Source organism: Papio anubis, chromosome 7 (assembly GCF_008728515.1).
Source record: "Papio anubis isolate 15944 chromosome 7, Panubis1.0, whole genome shotgun sequence".
Lineage (NCBI taxonomy): Eukaryota > Metazoa > Chordata > Mammalia > Primates > Cercopithecidae > Papio > Papio anubis.
In genome coordinates this window covers 143834853-143860051 of record NC_044982.1, presented here as the reverse complement: position 1 = coordinate 143860051, position 25199 = coordinate 143834853, and the positions used below count along the sequence as shown (strand labels likewise).

General features: G+C 39.4%; 1 protein-coding gene and 1 pseudogene across 10 annotated transcripts in view; one reads left to right on the top strand and one right to left on the bottom strand.

Moving 5' to 3' along the window:
• The window catches only part of TMEM62 (transmembrane protein 62), a 45784-nt gene that overhangs the window by 2576 nt on the left and 18009 nt on the right, over positions 1–25199 (top strand). For 3 of the 10 annotated variants that reach the window (XM_021940508.2, XM_021940506.2, XM_021940507.2), the window contains 5 exons: positions 10583–10724; positions 12846–12970; positions 13118–13240; positions 15781–15936; positions 19005–19164. In XM_021940508.2, the coding sequence (XP_021796200.1) occupies positions 10583–10724; positions 12846–12970; positions 13118–13240; positions 15781–15936; positions 19005–19164 (706 nt within the window). Of the gene's footprint in view, positions 1–2505; positions 2552–10582; positions 10725–12845; positions 12971–13117; positions 13241–15780; positions 15937–19004; positions 19165–25199 lie in introns of those variants that run through there. The other 7 variants (XM_021940509.2, XM_021940511.2, XM_021940510.2 and 4 more) reach the window with 4 other exon arrangements.
• On the bottom strand, positions 4008–5553 carry LOC103885786 (annotated as a pseudogene).

Here is a 25199-nt window from a genome sequence, read left to right as displayed (position 1 = left end):
TTAGCAAAACTCATGCAGACAGATGTTTTAATAAATATACATTTTGCTAAGTGAAAGAAGCCAAACCCATAAGTCTGCATACTGTATGATTTCATTTATATGACATTCAAGAAAAGGCAAAACAATAGACAGAGAACAGATTGTAGTTACCAGAGGATAGGGATTGGGAGACAGATTAACTGCAAACAGGCATCATGGAGAATTTTTGGTGGTGATGGAACTAGTCTGTATTTTGGTTGTTGTGGTGGACGTCAGGTTCGCTATGTATTTGTCAAAATCCATAGAACTGTAAGTCACAGAAAAGAACGAATTTTCCTGTGTGCAAATTTTAAAAATTTTTCTTTTTATTTTTTCTTTTTAAAATTTACTATGACTATTCTTATTATCATTATTTTGTGAGACAGAGTCTCACTCTATCACCCAGGCTGGAGTACAATAGTGCAGTCTCAGCTCACTGCAACCTTTGTCTCCTGAATTCAAGCAATTCTCCTGCCTTAACCTCCTGAGTAGCTGGGATTACAGACAGGTACCATCCTGCCCAGTTAATTTTTTGGGGGGGGCGGTATTTTTAGTAGAGGCGGAGTTTCACCACATTGGCCAGGCTGGTCTCGAACTCCTGACCTCAAATGATCTGCCTGCCTCAGCCTCCTAAAGTGGTGGGATTATAGGCGTGAGCCACCACACCCACTTTATTATTATTTTTTTGACAGGATCTTGCTCTGTCACTTAGCCTAGAGTGCAGTGGTGTGAGTATAGCTCACCGCAGCCTTGACCTGAGCTTAAATGATCCTCCCACCTCAGCACCCCCAAGTAGCTGGGACTACAAGCATGCATCACTACACCCAGCTAATTTTTGAAGGTTTTTTTTTTTTGTGGAGTTGGGATCTTGCTATGTTGCTCAGGCTGATCGCAAACTCCTGGGCTCAAGCGATCCTCCCACCTCATTCTCCCAAAGTGCTGGGATTACAGGTATGAGTCACTGCACCTAGCCTAAAAATTTTAAATTGCAAACAAATCTCCATAGGCATGAACAGGGAAATGAATAATCCTTTCCCTTTTTTAGATTATTGTTGTGTTGGTAAGGAAATGAACTCTTCTCTAAAAGAGTCCTGGTGGTAGTAGATTTGTTTGATTTATAAAGGTTGACTTTTTTATTAGCTAAGTACTTCATTTGTCTACTTTATTTGATCAGTAGATCAGGCATGAATCCACTTCTTGCTGGCTTTTAGAATCACATGATTAAGACAAGAGCAACTACAGTTCAATCTTATAATTTCAAACTTATTTATTCTGAATGGTATAGAAGTCAAAGTACCTGTTTTTCTCTAGTATACTAAATGCCTTAAATAAATAAGTTTCTAGATAATCTGAATTTTGTTAAGATATCAACATTTTAAAGTATCAATCTAATTGATTGACATTCTACCATTAAAAGTGTTATAGAAAGATGACAGAGGCTGCTACAGTCACGCTATGGCTAGCTCAGTCTGTGCCAGCAGAGGCAGAGAGCTTGGGGAGGGCCAGTAGCCCCTGCTGGAGCCTCAGTTAAATCTGAATATCCCATTGTCCCAACCCTCCCACAGATGTGCACCGGGCTGTACTTTGGCTTAAGACTGCAGGTGGACATCTCCACTGCCCGGGAATCATTGAGTGTGTAGACAGGACAGCCTCCATGGAAGGCTGCTCATACCAGAGTCCCGCCTTGGCATAGGCCTTGCCATTGAGGCAGCTCTACTGTCTGTGCTGGTCTGAGGGTGGGCTGCCTGTCATGGGGGCAGCCGTTTCCCAGGGAGTGCTCATTGCCATCATCTGCAACACCTCATAGGCTTCTTGCTGCTTCTGCTCCGAGTCATTCTCTGCCAGGCCTACCACTCTTGCTCTGCCAATATTGACTGTTTCTACAGATTTAGACCCAACTCCAGCCCTGGCTCCTATTCTGAAAAAGTACCACTGCCCAAGAAGCCTAGCCGTGAAGGCAGCTACCTGCTGCAGCCCTGAAGGCCACTGGCTTAGCCTGGAGCTTGGGACCTAAGTCCATCCCACCCACATCCTGAAATCAAGATTCCAGAGTTTTAGCCAGCCTAGGGTCTAGAACTTGGAGCCCAGCCTGCTTGGATTGGACCCAGCAACCCAGAGTCTAGCCATACTGGTTCTAAGAGAGGCTCAGTGGCCCTAGAGAGATGGACCATGGTGGGAGTTCATGAGCTGGTGGTAGGGCCAGGGCCATCTGGACTCTGTTCTGAGTCTACCCTTTGCCTAGGCTAAACATTTCTAGTTTGGGGAAGCAAACTGAAACCCATGGCAATAATGGGAGGTTGTCTAGGATGGGCCCCTCTCCTGGTCCTCCCGCTATTTGCTGAATAATAAATGGAATGGCTCTACCCTGGGGGAGTGTGTGGGGGAATTGTTATAGAAAGAACTATTCTCCCTTAGTCATTAAAGAACATGTTTGTATTCTTTTTTTAATGTGGATGAATGTTTGCTTTTTTTTTTTTTTTTAATTAGATGCATTCAATATTCCAAGTCTGGACAGCGTCAAGAATTATTACAGGTACTGTAATAAACAGAAGACAGACCACTGTGTAGAGTCAGTGTTATAAGGAGGGTGTGGTCAATTCAATGAATGAGAGAAAACTTAAAAAAAATTTTAAGAGGCAGGAGTCTAACTATTTTGCCCAGGCTAGCCCTGAACTCCTGAGCTCAAACGATCCTCCTGCCTCAGACTCCTGTGTAGCTGGGGCTGCAGGCACATACTACTGTGCCTAGCTGAAAACATTTTTTAACAGAAAAAGTTCTTCTATAAAGAATCTCTGGTAATTAAAAAAATGAGCCTTTTTGTCTTCTTGTGACAGATGCATTTCTTTTTGTTTAGACTTTTTCTTTTCTTTAATTCTTTCTGTTTCATATACAGGCATGCCTCGTTTTATTGTGCTTCGCCTTATTGCGCTTTGCAGATGTTGCGTTTTTTACAAATTGAAAGTTTGTGGCAAGCCTGCCTTGAGCAAGTCTATGGGAGCCATTTTTCCAACAGCACGTGCTCACTTTGTGTCTCTGTGTCTCATTTTGGTAATTCTCACAATATTTCAGACTTTTTCATTGTATCTGTTATGGTGATCTGCGATCAGTGACCTTTGCTGTTACTATTGTCATTGTTTTGGGGTGCTACAAACCTTGCCCATATAAGTCCAGGAACTTAATCAATAAATGCTGTATGTGTTCTCAGTGCTCCACCAACCAGCTGTTCTCCTATCTCTCTCCCTCGCCTCTGGCCTCCCTATTCCCTGAGAGACAACAATATTAAAATTAGGCCAGTCAATAACCCTACAATGGCCTCTAAGTGTTCAAGTGAAAGGAAGGGCCCAACATCTCTCACTTTAAATCAAAAGGTAGAAATGATGAAGCTTGGTGAGAAAGGCTGTTGAAAGGCTATCAGGTAGGCTGAAAGCTAGGCCTCTTGCGCTGAAGCAGTGAGCCAAGTTGTGAATGCAAAGGAAAAGTTCTTGAAGGAAATGGAAAGTGCTGCTCCAGTGAACAGATGAATGATTAGAAAGTGAAACAGTCCTACTGCTGATGTGGAGAAAGTTTTAGTGTTCTGGATAGATGATCAAAGCATCTACAGCATTCACTTAAGCCAAAGCCTAATCCAGAGCAAGATGCTAACTCCCTTCAATTCTGTGAAGACTGAGAGAGGTAAGGAAGCTGCAGAAGAAAAGCTGGAAGCTGGCAGAGGTTGCTTCATGAGGTCTGAGGAGAGAAGTTGACTCTATTACATAAACATGCAGTGTGACGCAGCAAGTGCTGATTGGAGAAGCTGCAGCAAGTGACCCAGAAGATCTAGCTAAGATAATTGATGAAGGTGGCTGCACTAAACAACAGATTTTCCGTGTAAGTGAAACAGCCTTCTTTTGGAAGAAGATGCCATCTAGGACTTTCATAGCTAGAGAGAAGTCAATCCCTGGCTTCAAAGGACAGGCTGACTGTTGCTAGGGGTCCGTGCAGTTGATGACTTTTTTTTTTTTTTTTAAGAAAGTTACACAATAATTTATTTATTGAGGGCCTCCTCTCCCCGCCCTTGCAGTCTCTAGGTCACTTTTCCGCTTGTAGATGTTGCACGTCAGCCCTAGAAAGATGACTGGGGGCAGGGGCACTGCGTCCTGTTCAGTGAGACCCATAATGTGGCTGTAACTGTCTTCCTAGTATTGCAAGAACATGGCCGGCAGGTCCGGCTCCTCATACAGTCTTCACCAGGGCCACCTTCTCGGCCTCCTTCTGCCCGTAATTCTCCTTCAGGATCTGCTACTGTTCCAGAGTGGCCCGTTGCAGACACTGAACCACCAGTCAGCTGCATTTGTTGTCCTGTTTGTCAGTGCCAACTTTGCCGGTCACACTGGGGTCCCCAAAAGAGGTCAAGGTAATCATCCTGAATCTGAAAGAACTCTCCCTCTCCCATCTCCAGCAGGATCTTCTTGGCATTGGTGTGCTCCTTCTCACCATCAATGCCTGCCATGTACATGGCTGCAGCTACAGGAAGGCAGAAGGAGTAGAAAGCTGCCTTGTACTTGACACTAGATTTGCACCTCTTTTCACTGAATCTGCCAAGATCTGCATTGCCCTGGGGGGCTGCCCAATCTCAGTCTGATAGAAACTCTGCAGGAAGAGCTGGATCAGGTTCAGGTAATAGGGCTGCTCCCTGCAATAGAGCTTCAGCAGGTGGTACATACATGCTTCCCTTCCAGAAGCATAGCATCATTGATGTAGCATCATTGATGGCGTCCAAACCCACGCCCAGCTTCTGATACCAGCAGATCTGTCCCCGGCGGGTGAGGGATGAATCCGTGATGTCATCTGCCACCAGGAAGAAAGCTTGCAGCAGTTCCACACACCAGCCCACAGTCAGGGCCCACTGGAGACTCTCAGCATCCTGTTTCCTCAGCTCCACCAGCTCCAAGAATAGTACTAGCACTGTCAAAGCCCAGTGATACTTGCCTCCAATGCATTGTGCTACAGGACCTCCTTGAGCTGGGTGATAGCATCTCCTGTCTCTGGGTGCCCCATCTCATCCTCAGTCAGCACCCTAACAATCTGGGAGAAGCACTGAACGAAATCCTGATTTTCTTGGACAGAAATGTCTGATTTCTGGTCTCCATTCATTCTGAGGGAGGAGCAAAGGGCTCTGTTCCTGGACGTGGGTTCCTGCTCCATAGCCAATGACTTTAAGTGGAGCCAATGCCTATTTACCATTCTGAAAATCCTTGGGTGCTTCAGCATTATGCTAAATCTACTCTGCCTGTGTTCCATATATGGAACAACAAAGCCTGGATAATAATAGCACATCTGTTTACAGCGTGGTTTACTGAATATTTGAAGTCCACTGTTGAGAACTACTGCTCAGAAAAAGATATTCCTTTCAAAGTATCAATGGTCATTGACAATGCACCTGGTAACCCAAGAGCTCTGAGGAAGTTGTACAAGGAGATGAATGTTACTTTCATGCCTGCTAGCGCAGTATTCATCCTGTAGCCAATGGATCAAGAAGTAATTTCAACTTCCAACTCTTACTATTTAAGAAACACATTTCATAAGACTATAGCTGCCTTAGATTATGATTCTTCTTCTGATGGATGTGGGCAGTCGATTGAAAAATTTATGGAAAGGATTCACCATTCTAGATGCCATTAAGAACAGTTGCAATTAATTGGAGGAGGTTAAAATAACATGTTAAACAGGAGTTTGGAAGAAGTTGATTCCAACCCTCATGGATAATTTTGAGGGGTTCAAGACTTCAGTGGAGGAAGTAACTGCAAATGTGGAAATAGCAGGAGAACTAGGATTAGAAGTGGAGCCTGAAGAGGTGACTAAATTGCTGCAATCTTAGGATAAAATTTGAACAGATGGCAAGTTGCTTCTTATGGATGAGCAGAAAACATGGTTTCTTGAGAAGGAAACTACTCCTGGTAACTATGGTGTGAACATTTTTGAAATGACAACGAAGGATTTAGAATTATACATAAATTTAGTTGATAAAGCAATGACAGTGTTGGAGAGGATTGGATTTCTTTGGGTAAAATGCTATCAAGCAGCATTGCATGCTACAGAGAAATTCTTGTGAAAGGAAAAGTCAATTGATGTAGCAAACTTCATGGTTGCCTTATTTTAAGAAATTACCCCAGCCACCCCAACCACCACCCTGATCAGCCAGCAGCCACCAACATCAAAACAGGACCCTCTATCAGTAAAACGATTTGACTCACTGAAGGCCCAGATGATCATTAGCATTTTTGGCAGTAAAGTTTTTTTTTTTTTTCCCCCTGAGACAGGGTCTCACTCTGTCACCCAGGCTGGAGTGCAATAGCGCGATCTCAGCTCACTGCAACCTCCACCTCCCAGGCTCAAAGTGGTCCTCTCACCTCAGCCTCTCGGGTAGTTGGGACCACAGACATGAGCCACCATGCCTGGCTAATTATTGTATTTTTTTAGAGAGACAGGGTTTCGATGTGTTGCCCAGGCTAGTCTCGAACTCCTGGGCTCAAGTGATCCACTCACCTCAACCTCCCAAAGTGCTAGGAGAACAGGCGTGAGCCACCATGCCCAGTCAGTAGAAGTATTTATAAATTAAGGTATGTGCATTGTTTTGTTGGACATGAAGCAATTGTACACTTAATAGACTATAGTATGGTGTGAACATAACTTTTTTTTTTTTGAGACAGGATCTTGCTCTGTTGCCCAGGCTGGAGTATAGTGGCACCATCTTGGCTCACTGCAACCTCCATCTCCCTGGTTCAAGCGAGTCTCCTGACTCAGCCTCCTGAGTAGCTGGGACTACAGGCATGTGCCAACATGCCTGGCTAATTTTTCTATTTTTAGTAGAGACAGGGTTTTGCCATGTTGGCCAGGCTGGTCTCAAACTCCTGACCTGAAGTGATCTGCCTGCCTCAGCCTCCCAAAGTGCTGGGATTACAGGCATAAGCCACTGCGCCCAGCCGTAAACATAACTTTCATACACACTGGGAAACCAAAAATTCATGTGACTCGCTTTTTTGCAATATTTGCTTTATTGTGGTGGTCAGGAACCACAATACCTCTGAAGTATGCATGTAGTTTAATGCTTTGTTTTGGCTAATGGTACTTTTAATATTCCACATGGGCTTAAACAATTTTTTAAGTCATTGATACATAGGAAAAGTCATTTATATCAGAGCTTGTCAGCCACACTGCTGAGGTCACTGGGTTTTCAGAATCCTGAGATACTGATTTTCCTGGCCTCTGTGGTGGCTGGAGAGCCCAGTTAGTCACCTGGCTGCTTTATCTTTTCATCCTGTGTCATATAAATATTAAAATAATCGTTATTTGTCGTGAATGTGGAAAGGCAAAGGCAAAGAAACTAGAGAAACCAATTCTCTAGTTTCATTATGTTTAGATTCCTCTTTTGGTTGCAGTTCACTTTTCAGCCTCAGGATATTCAGTAGCTTTGTTCTGCATTGTCAATCAATCATGTAGCAAATATTTATTGAGAGTCCATCCCTAGCTGGATACTGTGAGAGATACATGAGCTAATGTTAAAAATTTGGCTTTTGCCTTCAAGGAACTGATAGTGTAGTTAAGGGACATCAGAATTATTTAGGAAACAATTAGAAAAGAACATGAAGGAATGGCTGATGAAATGCTAGATTATTTGGTACACATGATAATCACTATGAGAAATCAGAAAAGCATGGGTGGACATAGAGAAGACTTTATAAAAGCAGCAAAAAGTGTGTCCAGTCTTAAAAAATGAGTAGCATTTGAAGAAGTAAGACATGCCAAGGAGGATATTTTAGGCAAAAGAATAGGTATGAATAGATCTTTAAAAGCTATGCACTGGGAAACCAAAAACTGAACTTTGCTGGGGCAGTAAGGAAACTGGTATCACCAGAATTAACATCCATACTGAGGACTGGTATGACACTGGATAGGTAGCTTAGGGCTAATTTATATAGGTCTTAAGTAACAAGCATAGAAATTGAGATGTGATGGGTAATAGTTGGTAATTCAGCATAGGTTCTTAAGGAGGCAAGTAACATAATTAAAATAGTGTTTTATAAAGGGCAATCCCACAATGAAAAAGGAAAAAGATGGGGTAAAAAGGAAAAAAGATATTGGAGTTATGTGGACTAAATAGGAGGGTCCTGCAATAGTCCAGTTGTGATATGAAGAGACATACCCATCTGAACTAAGTTCCTGGATATGGAGATGGTGACATCAATTTGAGGATGATAGGTCAAAAAGCACTGGTTAACTGAGTTTGTATAATTAGAGTCACCATACATTGGAAGAGGAGGTTGTTCTCTTTTGTTAATGTGAGAAAGGAAAAGGACAGAGATGAAAATCTTTCACTTCCTGTTAACTGTTTGTATCTTTGATGGTGATTATGGGCAGTTAGGAGACATTTTCAGAAATAATTAACAGGAATTGGGGCTGAGTGGTTATTTGGAAAGTAAAGTGAATAGTCACTTTAAAGTTTCTTACCTTTGTATTTTTGTTTTTAGCCACCTAAACTTTATCTGAATTTAATAAATGGCATTTTACTAAAAATGTAAATATTACAGAAATATCAGTCTGAAGAAAAAAAATTAAAGTTAAATCTTGATCTTAAAAATGTCCCAGAGAGGAGGCAGAGCTTTCTGTGAGGCGAGATCACGCCACTGCACTCCAGCCTGGGCGACAGAGCGAGACACTGTCTCAAAAAAAAAAAAAAAAAAAAAAAAAAAGAAGTCCCAAAGAGGCTGGATGCAGTGGTTCATGCCTGTAATCCTAGCACTTTGGGAGGCTAAGGCAGGTGCACACTTGAGTCCAGGAGTTCGAGACCAGCCTGGGCAACATGATGAAACCCCATCTCTACAAAAATACAAAAATTAGCTGGGCATGGTGGTGTGCACCTTTAGTCCCAGCTACTCAGGAGGCTGAGATGGGAGGATCGCTTGAGCCCAGAAGGCTGAGATTGCAGTGAGCCAAGATCATGCCACTGCTCTGTAGCCTGGGTGACAGAGCCAGACCCTGTCTCAAAAAAATAAAATAAGCCCCAGAGAATGCCAAAATCCCATATTATGTTAGCATCATATATTTTAACTTGTGTTTTCAAATAGTTGGATTTATTTTTAGACAGTTGGATTTTAATGTATCAAAAATGCAGGAAAGGAAACAACATATGTAAGATTATAAGATTCTGAGGAATAACTGAACATAAAATAAGAAAAAATATAAGTAAAAATTTTAATTTAGACTAAAACCCTGAAACAGAACTTTTTTTTTTTTTTCTGAGATGGAGTCTCACTTTGTTGCCCAGACTGGAGTGCAGTGGCGTGATCTCAGCTCACTGCAAGCTCTGCCTCCCGGGGTCACGCCCATTCTCCTGCCTCAGCCTCCCGAGTAGCTGTACAGACTACAGGCTTCACCACCATGCCTATTAATTTTTTTTGTATTTTTAGTAGAGACAGGGTTTCACCGTGTTAGCCAGGATGGTCTCAATCTCCTGACCTCATGATCCGCCTGCCGTGGCCTCCCAAAGTGCTGGGATTATAGGCGTGAGCCACCATACCTGGCCCTGAAATAGAAATTTTAAAAATACCGAGAAGAAAGGCAATAGAACTAATTGACATTGTTTAAATTGGGTTTGACTAATTTCTGAGTATTAGTTGTAATTTCTGTATAATATATTTACTCGGGTTACATTATACATGATGGCTTTTGTGGCCCACTAGCATATTAAATTTCAGGAGTTTATTTGTATTTTTAAATATATGCTGTTAGGTAAAAATCATGTAAGACACTTAGATTAAAGATAATACCAACTTTCCTTATAATGTTCTGACATTTGAATAATATAGGTATGCCCCCCAATAAAATCTATACTTTCCTTCTTGTTTATTCAACACATACTTAATGAGTGCGTGCTCTGTACTGTGTTACCCATCCTTTCTTCCTGGTCTTCACTCTGCAGTTTTATGGACACCTGAACACTGTTGACACTTAAGGTGGTAAACTTTCATTAGTGGATATAGACCCTGTGTATATTATCAATGTATCTTTAGGAACTGAAAAAGATTTAACAACCCAGACCTAGACTAATATTTTTCTCCTTGCTTGAAGACTTCGTCTTGTCTTGCTTGTGAATTAAGCCTCTGTAGTCCTGTTTCAAGAAGTAAACAGCTTTTGTATCTCACTACACCAAGAATTCTTCTAGGTACTTAGTAGGCCCTGACTAAATCTGCAAATGATTGATAAATACTGTTCCACTTTATTCTGATTTGTTTCTTTTTGAATATTTAATGGACTGCCTAAAAGAGCTCTCTTACTTCTGAACGTTACTTGGTGAACTTGTGTTTGGTTATTGATGAATTAGTTTGCATGAGTCTTTGGGGACAATGGGAGAAAAACTTCGCAATTTGATCAGTTTATCCATTGTGGATCTAGTTTAGTATACTTCTCTGTCAGATCAGCAAATCTCTTTTTCAAAGGAAGGTAAAATTTTGTGTATTCCGGAAGGAATTTTAAAGCATTGTCTTTTTATGATTACACTAACACCCTCCTGTCTTCTATTTTTTAGGAAATATTCTGCTGTACGTAGAGATGGCTCTTTCCATTATGTCCACAGTACTCCCTTTGGCAACTATTCGTTCATCTGTGTAGATGCCACCATAAATCCAGGGCCTAAGAGACCCTATAATTTCTTTGGAATTTTAGATAAGGTGTAGTAAAAATCTTACTTCCCTTTGTAGTTTACTTATTTTTTCATGGATACATGTGGATCACTTAAAGTTATCATAAGTAAACTAGTTATTATCTAGGAGTGCTTGAGAGAAATTTAACTTGGTTACAGGTATGGCTAGAAGTTACTGGCTATTTCAGCACTATTTTTGCTATCCTTGTTCTTGTCCCAAAATCTGAGAAAGAAGTACCTCACACTTTATGGAGTAAACATTTATTAAATAGGTACTGAGTACAGGATGCACTTTGGACATCCAGCAAGGAACAGGACATACAGCTTTGTGTGGTATATTCCTAAGTTCCCACAATTGCCAGTTCTAACTAGTGGGTTTTTTTTTTTTTTTTTTGAGACGGAGTTTTGCTCTGTCGCCCAGGCTGGAGTACAGTGGTGTGATTTCAGCTCACTACAACCTCCACATCCCAGGCTCAAGCAGTTCTCGTGCCTCAGCCTCCCAGGTAGCTAAGATTATAGGCATGTGCCACCACACCCAGCTAATTTTTGCATTTTTACTAGAGAGGGGGTTTCGCCATGTTGGCCAGGGTGGTCTTGAACTCCTGATCTCAAGTGTTCTACCAGCCTCAGCCTCCCAAAGTTCTGGGATTACAGGCATGAGCCACTGTGCCCAGCTGGTCTATATTTTTTTAAGAAGAGAAGGACAACTATTGAAATCAATACGTTTATTTTCAAGTATTTTGACAAGACTAGGTGATTGCTGGATTTAAACTGTGGAAAGTCTCATTTGAGAACCTCTTATTATTTCTTGGTACAGTAAATGCCAACTCATTATTTAATAAGCATATGCCCCTAAGTAAGACATACGTGCTCATATGAAAGAATACAAACGTGATAAGATCAAGTTCTTAGACTCTTAGAGTATTTAATCTAGTGGTAAGGTATAAGACCAGTATAGAAATAAATATAATAAAGAGCAGAATTTGCTAAATTAGAACTATGAGGTTCAGAGTTATACGAGAGTTCGAAAGAATGTGAAATCAAGTGAACAGAATATTGTCAAATGCATTGCGTTACTTTAGGCATTTTATTTAATTGGGTTCTATTTTGTTTCCTATCTATCAAGTGTCTTTAGTCAGGGTTGATGAACTTATATTAAATCCCATTCCTTTGTATAGTGTTTTTTAAGGTAGAATTCAAGGATCATGTACATGAAAACCAACTGGAGTGTTACAAAATGCAGATTCCCTGGACTTGCCCCAGACTTACCAAATTAAAAACCCTGAGGGTAGAGCCCAGAAATGTATTGCTGTAAGCACCTTACAGATAATATTAATGCATATTTACATATGTACCAGTTATTTTTTGAAATCAACTTTTGAGGTATGATTTGAATACTATAAAATACCCTCATTTTAAGTGTTTGAAGAGTTTTGACAAATGTATATACTGGTATAACTGTCACCACAGTTAAGACTAGAACATTTCCATCATCCTAAAGTCTTATCTTCCATGTACAGTCTTCACCGCTTAGGGAATCACTGATTGGTTTTCTATCAGTATAGATTCGTTTTGTTTGTTTTAAAATTTTGTATAAATGAAATCATACGTTATGTACTCTTGGGTCTGGCTTCTTTTGCTCATTATGTTTCCAAGATCCATCCATATGATTGTGTGTATCATTAGTTCTTTCCTTTCTGTTGCTGAGTAGTATTCCATCATGTGGATGTATTACAACTTGTTGATGGTTTCTAGTTTTTGGCTATTATCAGCGCTGTTATAAACATTTAGGTAGAAGTCTTTCCATGATATTATTTTAGAAGTTTAGTTTCTGTATCCTTTTTATTAATTGTAATGTGTTATACAAAGCTGTAAAGATTAGTGATGACTTCTTTATTTCTCAATTTCCTTATCTATTAAAATAGATATCTTCCCTACCTATTGCAGAGTTATTTTTAGGATCAAATGAAATATATGTGAAAACCATTTGAAACTTACAGAGGTCCATAGAGGGCATTAACTAGTAAGGTTTAAGGTCTACACACATATAATAATTATTATACATCTTCAGAGGAGTTTTCTAATCTGTTGACATTAGATTTTAGCCTGAGCCCTAATTTAAGATCCTTCCATTTTTCTCCCATTTCAGAAAAAGATGGAGGAGCTCTTATTACTGGCCAAGGAAAGTAGTCGGAGCAACCATACAATTTGGTTTGGACACTTTACAACATCCACTATTCTTTCTCCATCACCAGGAATCCGGTCAATAATGAGGTGAGACAAGCTTCCAAAATCAGAATTCATTTGTTTTTAGTTTTTTATTTTGCTGTACCTATTCTGCTTTTCTGGCAAGACATTTTTATTAGTTTGGCCTCCCAAGTTATCTTTGTTCATTTATTTCATTTATTTTTCACTGGTTAGTTCGGCGATAGCTTATTTGTGTGGACACCTCCATACACTTGGTGGACTGATGCCTGTTTTGCACACTCGTCACTTCCAGGGCACTTTGGAACTTGAGGTGGGAGACTGGAAGGATAATAGGAGGTAAGGGAACCTCCCCACAGAATAAAACTTATACACATAAGTTTTGCCAAAGCAATGATAGTTTTGTTACTGATATCATGGGTGATCACAGTTAAAGAAAAACTTGTGATATTTCTGCCTTTTTAAAGTAATAGATGTCTCTGCAATCTTCGTCATTTTGTGGAAACCTTGTCACAGCAGTGATGTTCACTATCACTATGTTACATTGGATTTTCAAGATATGTCCATTAGGAAATGGACTCAAACTCTAATGTGCACAAGAATTATGGAGGAGCTTATGAAAAATAAAAATTTTCAGGCGCTACCTCTAGAGATTTTGATTGTGTTGGTCTGGATTAGGGTCCAACAAACTACTTTTTTTTTTTTTTTTTTTTGAGACAGAGTCACATTCAGCCACCTAGGCTGGAGTGCAGTGGCGTGATCTTGGCTCAGTGCAACCACCGTCTCCTGGGCTCAAGTGATTCTCCTGTCTCAGCCTACCTAGTAGCTGAGATTACAGGCACGTGCCATCATGCCCGGCTAATTTTTGTATTTTGGTAGAGACAGGGTTTCACCATGTTGGCCAGGCTGGTCTTGAACTCCTGACCTCAGGTGATCTAGCCGCCTTGGCCTCCCAAAGTACCAGGATTACAGGTGTGAGCCACGGCACCTGGCCCAAACTGCATTTTTTAAAAGCCCTCTGGGTGGTCTATGCACCACAATTTGAGAAATACCAGTACTAGAAGTGCCTTCTTTTTTCTCCTGAATTTTGTATCTACCATACTGGTTACTGCTACAAGATGGCAGTGATTTAAGTTCTTCAAATAGATGATAGTTGACTTTTTTAAGGTTAAAGTCTAACAGAAAACATGTTTATCAAAAGCATGTAGTACAGTTAAATATATGTTTTTTTCTTTTTTAAAAGAAGTATTTAAGTGAAACAGTTTATCAAGTTTTGAGGAGTATCATCTTATTGTTTAACTATTACAGTTATTTAATTTATACAAACGCTGTGCTCTCAGATAATAGGTACTCAACAAAGATTTGTTGAGCTGAATATGTTATCTTTTTGTTTTTAACTACTTCCATTAATTAAAAAGGAACTTTACATCTTGGAAGGTACTTCCTCATTTTGGTTGACTTTTTAGAAACTGTATGAGTTATGCTTGAAACCTGTAATTATTTGGCAACTATAATTACTTTGAGCTAAGAGTTGTCTGTTCATGGCTGTGAGGCTGTGGGCTGGGCTATGATTGCCTTTTGTGAGATAGTCTTACTAAGCCTTGACCAGCTTCTTTATTTCTTCTAAGTGCTCCAGTTACAAGTTGTGTTGTTAATTATGAAGCCATTTCCTTTCTCTCTTCACCAGCTTTCCTGTGTTCCAACCTTGGGGTTTTATCTGGAGTTTCCTTAAGGACCTAAACTTTACCTGCCCTTATAAACACTTAAATTGTGTTTGTTACAATAGAAGAATTTTTAAAAACAGTATATTGGTAATATTAGGCTTGGCCTTATTGTAGATGCAGATAAATCCAGAAATATCAGTGGCTTAACACAAATGTTTTTCATTTGTGTAAATTCAATGTGAGTCAGAACAACTCTTGTCCATGGGGTGAGTCAGTAATTCAGACTTCGTCCGTCTTAAAATTCCTCTTTTGACATGTCAATTCCAGGGCAGGGAAGACAGCACGGAGAACTCACACCCACTCTTAAGTACTTTGGACCACAGGCATGATATGTGTCACTTCTGTTCACAGCCCATTGGCCAAAACTAGTCACATGGTCCCAACCTGATACCAGGGAGACTGGGAAATGCAGGGGAATGTGTAGAGTATTTGGTGAGCACTAGTGTTTCTGCCATAGTGAATCATTTCTTTTTTTAATTCTACAAGTTAGAAAATACAAAACTTTGGTTATTCTTTAATGAATATTTTATACCTTTTGTTATTGCATTTGGAAAATGAAAACAACTTTAATTTCTTTGAAATTATAGAAATGTTTAAGGCCAGGTGCAGTGGCTTACGCCTGTAATCCCAGCACTTTGGGAGGCCAATGGAGGGGGATCACCTGAGGTCAGAAGTTCCAGACTCCTGCCCAACATGGTGAAACCCTGTCTCTGCTAAAAATAGCCAGGCATGGTGGCAGGCACCTGTAATCCCAGCTACTTCATATTTTGTGTAGCAATGTTGATGGGATGAAGAATGTCAGGTATTAGGGTTATAATAAATGTTTTAGGTTCAAAGTTGTCTTACAGTACAGGGATAAGATGAATTACTTCAACAAGTATTTATTTAAAAATTAAAGAGTACATGCCATGTACAGGTGTTGTTCAAGAGCACAGTTGAATCCATTGCCCAGTCAGAGGCCAGTTATCTGACAAATGTGAAGGCTAAAGTGATAGGGTTAAGGGAGGAAAGAAAGAAAATATTACTTAATCTGTATTCAAATTCATCATGTAAAAAAGTCCTAGTTATGTATTTTTATATTTGTTCTGTGTATTACCTACACGACCTCTTACAATGTGAAGTGACTAAATTACCTTATCATTATCTGGTCTCTAGGTACCGGATTTTTGCTTTTGATCATGACCTCTTTAGCTTTGCAGATTTGATCTTTGGCACATGGCCTGTGGTTCTGATCACCAATCCTAAATCACTCCTTTATAGTTGTGGTAAACATGAACCACTAGAAAGACTTCTTCACTCAACACACATCAGGTATGTAGCGATTTTTCAGAATTTCCTTTCAGTTTGATAATGATGGAAGATAAGTCATTGTGATTGCATTCCCGTATGAAAGCTATGAGACGCCCCATTTTAGTTTACACAGCAGCCTACACATGATATAAAGATAGATTGCTTAGTGTTTTGTTCCCATTAAGTTAAATAGCCGATCATGTTTCTAAGCTGATGAAATTTTAAAAACCATTCAGAAATCCGTAATTCTAACATTATTATTTTTGTTTTATTTTATTCCAGCCTTTTTATTTGCATGCTTTTACATTGCTATAAGCGTAATGTACACATTCCTTTATAGCCTACTTTTTAAAATTTGCATTATATATCAAATTTGTTTTCATTTTGTTGTGTAGCCTTCTAAGAAAGCAAAAGCTATACATATATAATCCTTATGGAATTGAAAATTCAGTTGGCAAGTGAATTTGTTTTGTTTTGTTTTGATTTCGACAGTGTCTTGCTTTGTTGCCTGGGCTGGAGTGCAGTGGCCTGATCTTGGCACACTGCAACCACCGCCTCCCGAGTTCAAGCTTTTCTCATGCCTCAGCCTCTGGAGTAGCTGAGATTACAGGTGTGTGCCACCAAACCTGGCTAATTTTTGTATTTTTAGCAGAGAGAGGGTTTCACTGTGTGGGCCAGGCTGGTCTCGAACTCCTGACCTCAAGGGATCCACCCTTCTCCACCTCCCAAAGCGCTGGGATTACAGGCTTGAACCACCTTGCCCGGCTGTGAATTTGAGTATATAGATTAATAGAATCCTAATGGGACATTAACATTCTTTTTGCAAAGAGCCATATAACTTCTTTCAAGTGTAAGAGCGCTTTTAAAAATATACTTTTACAGTTTATTTTGAAAAGTAATATGACAGAACAACCTTTGGAAAACAGGGTAATGGGATATTAAGTGTATTTTCTCCACTTCTAACAGAACTATTATTAACACTTCTGAGTATTTCTTCTCAGGCATTCTCTCTTAAGCATGTTTTTGTATAATTATAATCATAAAGCAGTCTATTCTCATCCTGATTTGTTTTCTTTCAACACAAAGAATGTACCACAGTTTTTCTAACCTTTTTCATGTCTCACTGGTGAACTTTTAAGTTTTTTCTTATTTGTGGATGAATATCTGGTACATATATATTCTTCCTTCACTTGAATAATTTCTTTAAGAAAGTGTTCTAGAAGTGGGATTCTAGATGAAAAAGTTTGAATTATTTTATGACTATTGATAAAAATTGCCCAATCCCTTTTTTTTTTGGAGTTAAAATCACTATTTTTAATCATGGTAAGCATGATTAAACAAAGTACACATAGCATAAAATGTACCGTTTTAACCATTTTTAAGTGTACAGTTCAGTAGCATTAAGTTTAAGTTTACATTGTTGTGCAACCATCATCATTATCCATTTCTGGAACATTTATCATTTTCTAAAACTGAAATTTTTACCCATTAAACAATAACTTCCCATTCTTCCCTCTCCCACAGACTCTGGCAGCCACCAATCTACTTTCTGTCTCTATGAATTCGACTACTCTAGCTAACTCATATAAGTGGAACCATTCAATATTTATACTTTTGTGACTGGCTTATTTTCATTTAACGTGATGACCTCAAGGTTTATACATGTTGCGGCATGTGTCAGAATTTCCTTCCTTTTAAAGGCTGAATAATATTCCATTGCACATTGTGTGTGTGTGTGTGTATATATATACACACACACATATATACACATACACACACACACACGTATACACACACACACATATATACACACACACACCATATTTTGTTTATGTGTTCAGCGGACACTTGGGTTGCTTCTACTTTTTGGCTATGTTGAATAATGCTTCTACGAATATGGGTGTACAGATATCTGTTCAAGTCCCTGCTGTCACTTCTTTTAGATATATATCCAGAAGTGGAATTGCTGGATCATATGGTAATTATCTGTTTAATTTTTTAAGGAGCTGCCATACTGTTTTCCATGGTGGCTGCACCATTTTATACTCCCACCAGCAGTGTATCAGGTATCCAATTACTTTCAACAACAGATGCTAATTTATAATATTACCAAGCAATATGAGTGCCAAATTCACAGTACTCTTTTTTTTTTTTTTTTTTTTTTTTTGAGACTGAGTCTCGCTCTGTCACCCAGGCTGGAGTGCAGTGGCTGGATCTCAGCTCACAGCAAGCTCCGCCTCCCGGGTTCACACCATTCTCCTGCCTCAGCCTCCCGAGTAACTGGGACTACAGGCGCCCGCCACCTCGCCCGTCTAGTTTTTTTTGTGTGTTTTTTAGTGGAGACGGGGTTTCACTTTATTGGCCAGGATGGTCTCTATCTCCTGACCTCGTGATCCACCCATCTCGGCCTCCCAAAGTGCTGGGATTACAGGCTTGAGCCACCACGCCCGGCCCACAGTACTCTTATTATTATTGGATATTATGCTTGAAAAAGTATTTACTAATTAACTTGTAAAAAATGATACCAAGATGTTTACTTTTGTTTTTAATCATTAATGAAATGGAACGCACACGTGTCAGTTAGGTTTTCTGGTGGGAGCTGGATATCAGGTTTAGGTGTCATACTCTCTGAAAGGGCTTGGTAGCCTAGTCCTGGTTATAACCCTGTTTCTTTGGGACAGATACCCTGGTACCAAATGAGTAGATGGTAGGCTTGACATTAGATTAACAAAATGAGATTTCTACCCTATATTATTTTCCTAAGAGAAAAATCAATACTTCTGCAGTTTCTTCAGAAAGAACTTTGAATCTACCTTACCTATATTTGTCAAAAGAAAATTGATTTTTCTTTCTAAAAAGTAAAAGAATAGTTCCGAATTTCTTACCAGTTCAGTTTTGCTAATTGTTCAACTCCAGAAGCCACCATTCAGAAAGAAACCAGATCATATAAATAGTGGCTTCTGCAGTTGTACAATATGATGGTTCTGCCTATATGTATATATTTACAAGTTACAATAAGGTTTTTCTCCTTTACAAAAACAATGACAAACCTCAAACCATGTGTTGTTTTATATATGCTCTCATTTTAGAGTTTTGGCCTTTTCCTTATCCTCCATTACTTCTGTCACAGTTAAGATTGATGGAGTTCATTTAGGCCAGGCTGTTCATGTGTCTGGTCCCATTTTCGTACTGAAGTGGAATCCTAGAAACTACAGTAGTGGGACACATAACATAGAAGTAATCGTCCAGGTAAGTTAGTAATTTATATTTACTATGTAAATGATTAAGCTGTAGCTTAATTCTGGTTTGGAATTTTTTAGTCAATTGGTAATGAAGCTATGTTTAAAAAAAAATTGGGGGCCGGGCATGGTGGCTCGCACCTGTAATCCCAGCACTTTGGGAGGCCAATGCAGGCGGATCACCTAAGCATAGGAGTTCGAGACAAGCCTGGGCAAAACAGTGAAACCCCATCTTTACAAAAAAATACAAAAATTGGCTGGGCACGTGGCATGTGCCTGTAGTCTCAGCTACTCAGGAGGCTGAGGCAGGAGAATCCACTTGAGCCCAGGAGGTAGAGATTGCAGTGAGCTGAGATTGCACCACTGTACTCTAGCCTGGGCAACAGAGCCAGACCCTGTCTCAAAATAAACAAAAAAGTGAAAAAATTTGGGCTGAGGCTGGAGGATCGCTTGAGGCCAGTAGTTTGAGACCAGCCAGGGCAACATAGTGAGACCCCATCTCAACAAAAAAATAAAAGTTAGCTGGGCATGGTGGCGTGCATCTGTAGTCCTAGCTACTTGGGAGGCTGAGATGGAAGGATCGCTTGAGCCCAGGAGTTCAAGGTTATAGTGAGCTCTGATTGTGCCAGTGCACTCTAGCCTGAGTGACACAGCGAGACACTATCTCAAAAAAAAAAAAAAAAAAAAATTGAATACAGTGTATTTAGTATATTCTGAAAATGGGCACTCAGGAATAATTCTAATATTAGATTAAAAACTAGGCAGAGGAGAAGAGGAGTGGCCATAGACTCCCTTTTTTTAACCCCAGGAAATCATTATTTTGTTTTCTTCCAACTTTGCCCAGAATCTTTTCATAATAGGGGCAAATTCCCCAGTATACCCAAGGGTAATAGAGTAAGTCAGAAAACATGTATTATGTTTCCATGTCTTTGATTGCTGTCTCTAATTATAAGACAATTGTGTCATTATTTGAAAGCTTGAGGACACAGAATTTCCAGCGCATCAAAGGCACTTTTTTGTTAAGGGGAATAAGCATTGTTAGCATATGCAGTACCAGTTTGCCTTTTCTTATTCTGATTCAATTTAGGGCATTTAATTTATTAGCACCCGCCAGAGTAGAAAGTAATAATCATTACCAGAATAAAGCAGTTTCATTAAACTCTTTTTTTTTTTTTTTTTTTTGAGACGGAGTCTCGCTCTGTCGCCCAGGCTGGAGTGCAGTGGCCGGATCTCAGCTCACTGCAAGCTCCGCCTCCTGGGTTTACACCATTCTCCTGCCTCAGCCTCCCGAGTAGCTGGGACTACAGGCGCTCGCCATCTCGCCCGGCTAGTTTTTTGTATTTTTTTAGTAGAGACGGGGTTTCACCGTGTTAGCCAGGATGGTCTCGATCTCCTGACCTCGTGATCCGCCCGTCTCGGCCTCCGAAAGTGCTGGGATTACAGGCTTGAGCCACCGCGCCCGGCCATCATTAAACTCTTAAAACGATAAGCTGTGCTCAGAAATTAGTTTCTTAAACACACACACACACAGACACACACACACAACTATCAATTTCTGCAACTTTGTGATTTGATGACAGTTTTTAACTATTTAATCTTCTAATATTGAGACTTAATTTGAAACACCAAATAATTTTTCAGAAAACATATGTAGTTATTTTCATTATCTTTTTTATCCCCCCTACAGAAACAGGTTGAGCAGGAAGAAACTATTTACTGAGCTCCCTCTAAGGAGATGCTAGGCACTTAGAATTATTTACTTAATCCGCAAAACAATCCTTTGTCGTGGGTAGTTTTACCCTTGGTTTGTAAATGGAGAAACTTGTACGTCTGCACAAGAGAAGACACTCTGCTATGCCACCCATCTTTAAAATGTTCTGTGTAGAAGGACGAAAAAACTTACAGAAGAAGTAGGAGAGATGCCTGGGGATGAACCCTTAAGGTCTCTCATATTAGAAGAAGTTGGATCATTTTAAAGAGACTTAAAGGTTCATGTGCACCTAGAATAAATTATTGCCTGTCTTTACAGTCACTACAGTCTGGAGTGCCTCAGAACCCCGGTGTATTATTTTCTTAATAAGGTATACATACAACTTCTGTAGCTTTATGAAGAAAAAAAAAACATAGCTTACATTCCTTGAAACATTTCTGACTGCTTAGTTGAATCCTTAGTAAAAATGTAAAATCACATACTTTTAACATTTCTTACAAAGGTATGGAGGTAAAATTTTTACATAATAACATAATAAATCCTGTATATTTAAAGTATACAATTTGATGAATATTGACATATGTATACATCCTTGAAGTCATCGCCTACAAGCAATATGATACATTCCCCTCAAAAGTTTTCTTGTATCCTTTGTAATCTGTTTTCCTTACATCCTCAATCTCAGGCAAGGACTGATCTGTTTTCTGTTTTCTTATATGTGTAACTTTAAACAACCTACTGAGTATTAAATAGGGAACCTGGTCCTCTCATTCGTTCGTGGGAAAGTTCTGTCCTTTTAAATACAGTAAACTATAGATGAGTCAGATTTGAAACTCAAAGTCTGTGGGAGAAGACACGTGTTTATTATCTAATATTTTACCTACTCATTGTATTTATTGACTATCTATAGGTTCCCTGCAGTCTAGTAGCAACTAGACCTTTAAATCAATTTTCAATGTGGGTCCTGGGCTAGTGGCATCAATATCATCTGGGAACTTGTTAGAAATGGAAATTCTTAGGTCCCATCCAAAACCTACTGAATCAGAAACTTTGGAGATAGGACCCAGCAATCTAGTTTAACAATCTCTCCAAGTGATTCTGATGTCCACTGAAGTTTGAGTACCTGTAGTTTAAGATTATTGTACCTACTTTGCCAATTTAAAGAGTAGACCCTAGAAAGCTCTAATCTCAAACGTTAGAGAAATCTAGATTCCTGCTTTAAAACAATAACATAATATAAGCACATTTTGAGCAATCAAAGCTTAAAAAACACAAATGTAAGTTCTTATTGTTATTTTAAAAGTTTTTTATAATGGGAAAATTTTAAATATACAAAAGAGATAATATTATAATGAACTCCCATATATCCATCAGCCAATCTCAACAATTATCAACACATGATCAGTCTTGTTCCTTCTTTATCCCTATCTTCCCTCCCTGTACAATGATGTCATTTCATATATAAAATAATGTCATTTCATATGTAAATATGTCAATATGTATCAGTAAAAGATAAGGACTATTTTGGCCGGGCACAGTGGCTCACGTCTGTAATCCCAGTGCTTTGGAAGCCAAGGCGGGCAGATCACGAGGTCAGGAGATCGAGACCAACCTGGCTAACACGGTGAAACCCCGTCTCTACTAAAAAATACAAAAAAGTAGCCGGGCCTGGGCGACAAAGCAAGACTCTGTCTCAAAAAAAATCAAAAGATAAGGACTATTGTTAAAAAACTTAACCGTGATACCATATCATACTTGGAAGACTAACAGTAATTCTGTAATACCAAACTACCCAGCTAATGTTCGGTTATCCCAATATGTCACATAGATAGATAGACAGAAATATACATAAATAGATATGTACATTTTCATTTGGTTGGTTCAAATCGGAATCCAATCAAGACTCATACATTCCATTTAACTGACTTGTCTCTTTTGTCTCTTTTACTGTATAGATTGCCTCCCTTACCTCCCCCTTCTTTTTTTTCCCCTTAAAATTTATTTGTTTTGGAAACTGAATCTTTGGTCCTGTGGAGTTCCCTGTTTTCTGGATTTTTGCTGTTTACATCACTGTGGTATCATTTAACATGTTCCTCTGTCCCCTTCCCCCTTAGTTTCTATAATTGGTAGTTAGATTTAGAGGTTTCATCAGGTTTACATCTATTTTTTGGCAAAAGTACTTTATCTGTTTTTTTATGCTTTTAACAGGATACCCATAATATTTGGTTGTCTCTTTTTCTGTAATGTTAAGATGGATCAGTGTATTCAGCTTTTGGTAGCCTTATCCACTGGTGTGCTGGTAAATATTTAGCAACCAGCTTGGGGCAAGTTACAGGGGTCAAGGAGAGGGGATCCTGATATGTAGCATTTCCCTGATTTGTACCAATTCTCATAATATAAATATTTCTACCATGGCTGGTTTTAAACTACCAATGCCATACTAAGTGGCCTGCAAAATTGCTGAAAACTTAACAGTTGGCTCTTGTGAGCAGTCAAGCCAGCTCCAGCACACTGCTGGCTCATCTCTCCATTAGCTTTTCACCTAAGGGTTTTTAGTAGGCATTGATGATACTTACCTAAATCCATTTTTTTCATTAGAGTTCCAAAATGGTGATATTCAACTTTTCTTTTCTTATTATAGGAATATTAATTAGAACAGTCCTATGAAGAAAAAAATTATCTCATCTATTTGGTACCCAGATATAGAGTTCACACAGGAAATGCAAGATAAATTCTTCTTTCCCCATTGCCCCTTTACTAAACCAGTTTTCAGAATAATGAGTTGGTTCTTTAGTATCTGCCAAAGGTGACTGAGTCTTTTACATTTAGTATTATTATAAATTCAAAGTTTAAAAAATATATTGATGTATGAAAACATACTTGATGTATTTCAGTCCATTGCATTTATTCTTTTCCATGCTCAAATTGTTCCACCTTTGGCTAGTGGGAGCCTCTTCATGTTGACTACTAAGCCCTTTGACACAATCCCAGTAGTCTTTGTTCATTTTCTTACTTTCTGATTTGATAAGATATTCCAAGCTTTTCTTATGCACTTTTTTCTTTAAATTTTTTTTTTAAAGTTTTACTTTCTGTGAGTACATAGTAGATGTGTTTATCTATGGGTTACATGAGGTGTTTTGATACAGGCATGCAATGCATAATAATCACATCATTGAAAATGGAGTAGTCATCCTCTCAAGCATTCGTCCTTGTTTTACAAACAGTCCAATAACACTCTTTTATTTATTTATTTATTTATTTTTTTGAGACGGAGTCTCGCTCTGTCGCCCAGGCTGGAGTGCAGTGGCACGATCTTGGCTCACTGCAAGGTCCGCCTCCTAGGTTTACACCATTCTCCTGCCTCAGCCTCCCAGGTAGCTGGGACTACAGGTGCCCACCACCTCGCCCGGCTAGTTTTTTGTATTTTTGTAGAGACGGGGTTTCACTGTGTTAGCCAGGATGGTCTCGATCTCCTGAGCTCGTGATCCGCCCGTCTCGGCCTCCCAAAGTGCTGGGATTACAGGCTTGAGCCACTGCGCCCGGCCTCTTTTAGTTATTTTTAAAAGTACAATTAGGTTATTGACTCTAGTCACTCTGTTGTGCTATCAAATAGTAGGTCTTGTTCGTTCTTTCCATCTATGTTTTTTGTACCGATTAACCATCCCCACCTCCCTCCCACTGCCCCCTTCCTACCCTTCCCAGCCTCTGGTAACCATCCTTCTACTCTCTGTGTCCATGAGTTCAATTGTTTTGATATTTGGGTCCCACAAGTGAGAACATGTGATGTTTGTCTTTCTGTCCCTGGCTTATTTTGCTTACCATAGTGATCTCCAGTTCTATCCATGTTTTTGCAAATGACAGGATCTTATTCTTTTTTAATGGCTGAATAGTACCCTATTATGTATATATACCTCATTTTCTTTATCCATTCATCTGTTGATGGACACTTAGGTTGCTTCCAAATCTTATTTTGAACAGTGCTGCAGCAAACACGGGAGTGCAGGTATCTCTTCTTGTGCACTTCCTGTTCAAGAACCGAAATCAGCTGTTTCCCTAAAGAGCACTGGTTTCTTGTAGTGAGAAATGCTATTTTGAGACCATAATCTGGGCACCAGCCTAGCTAGCTCATTACTGTTAGCTTTGTTGTTATTTCTAGGCCTTTTTAGGGAACAGAGGGAAATACAGATTTTTTTTTTTTAAAGGGAAAATAGGTTGTGAGTGCATGCTAATATTTCCTATTTAAATGTAGAATTATAGGTTTTGAACATTTTTTCTTTTTTTCTTTTTTTGACAGAGTCTCACTCTGTCACCCAGGCTGGAATGCAGTGGTGCAA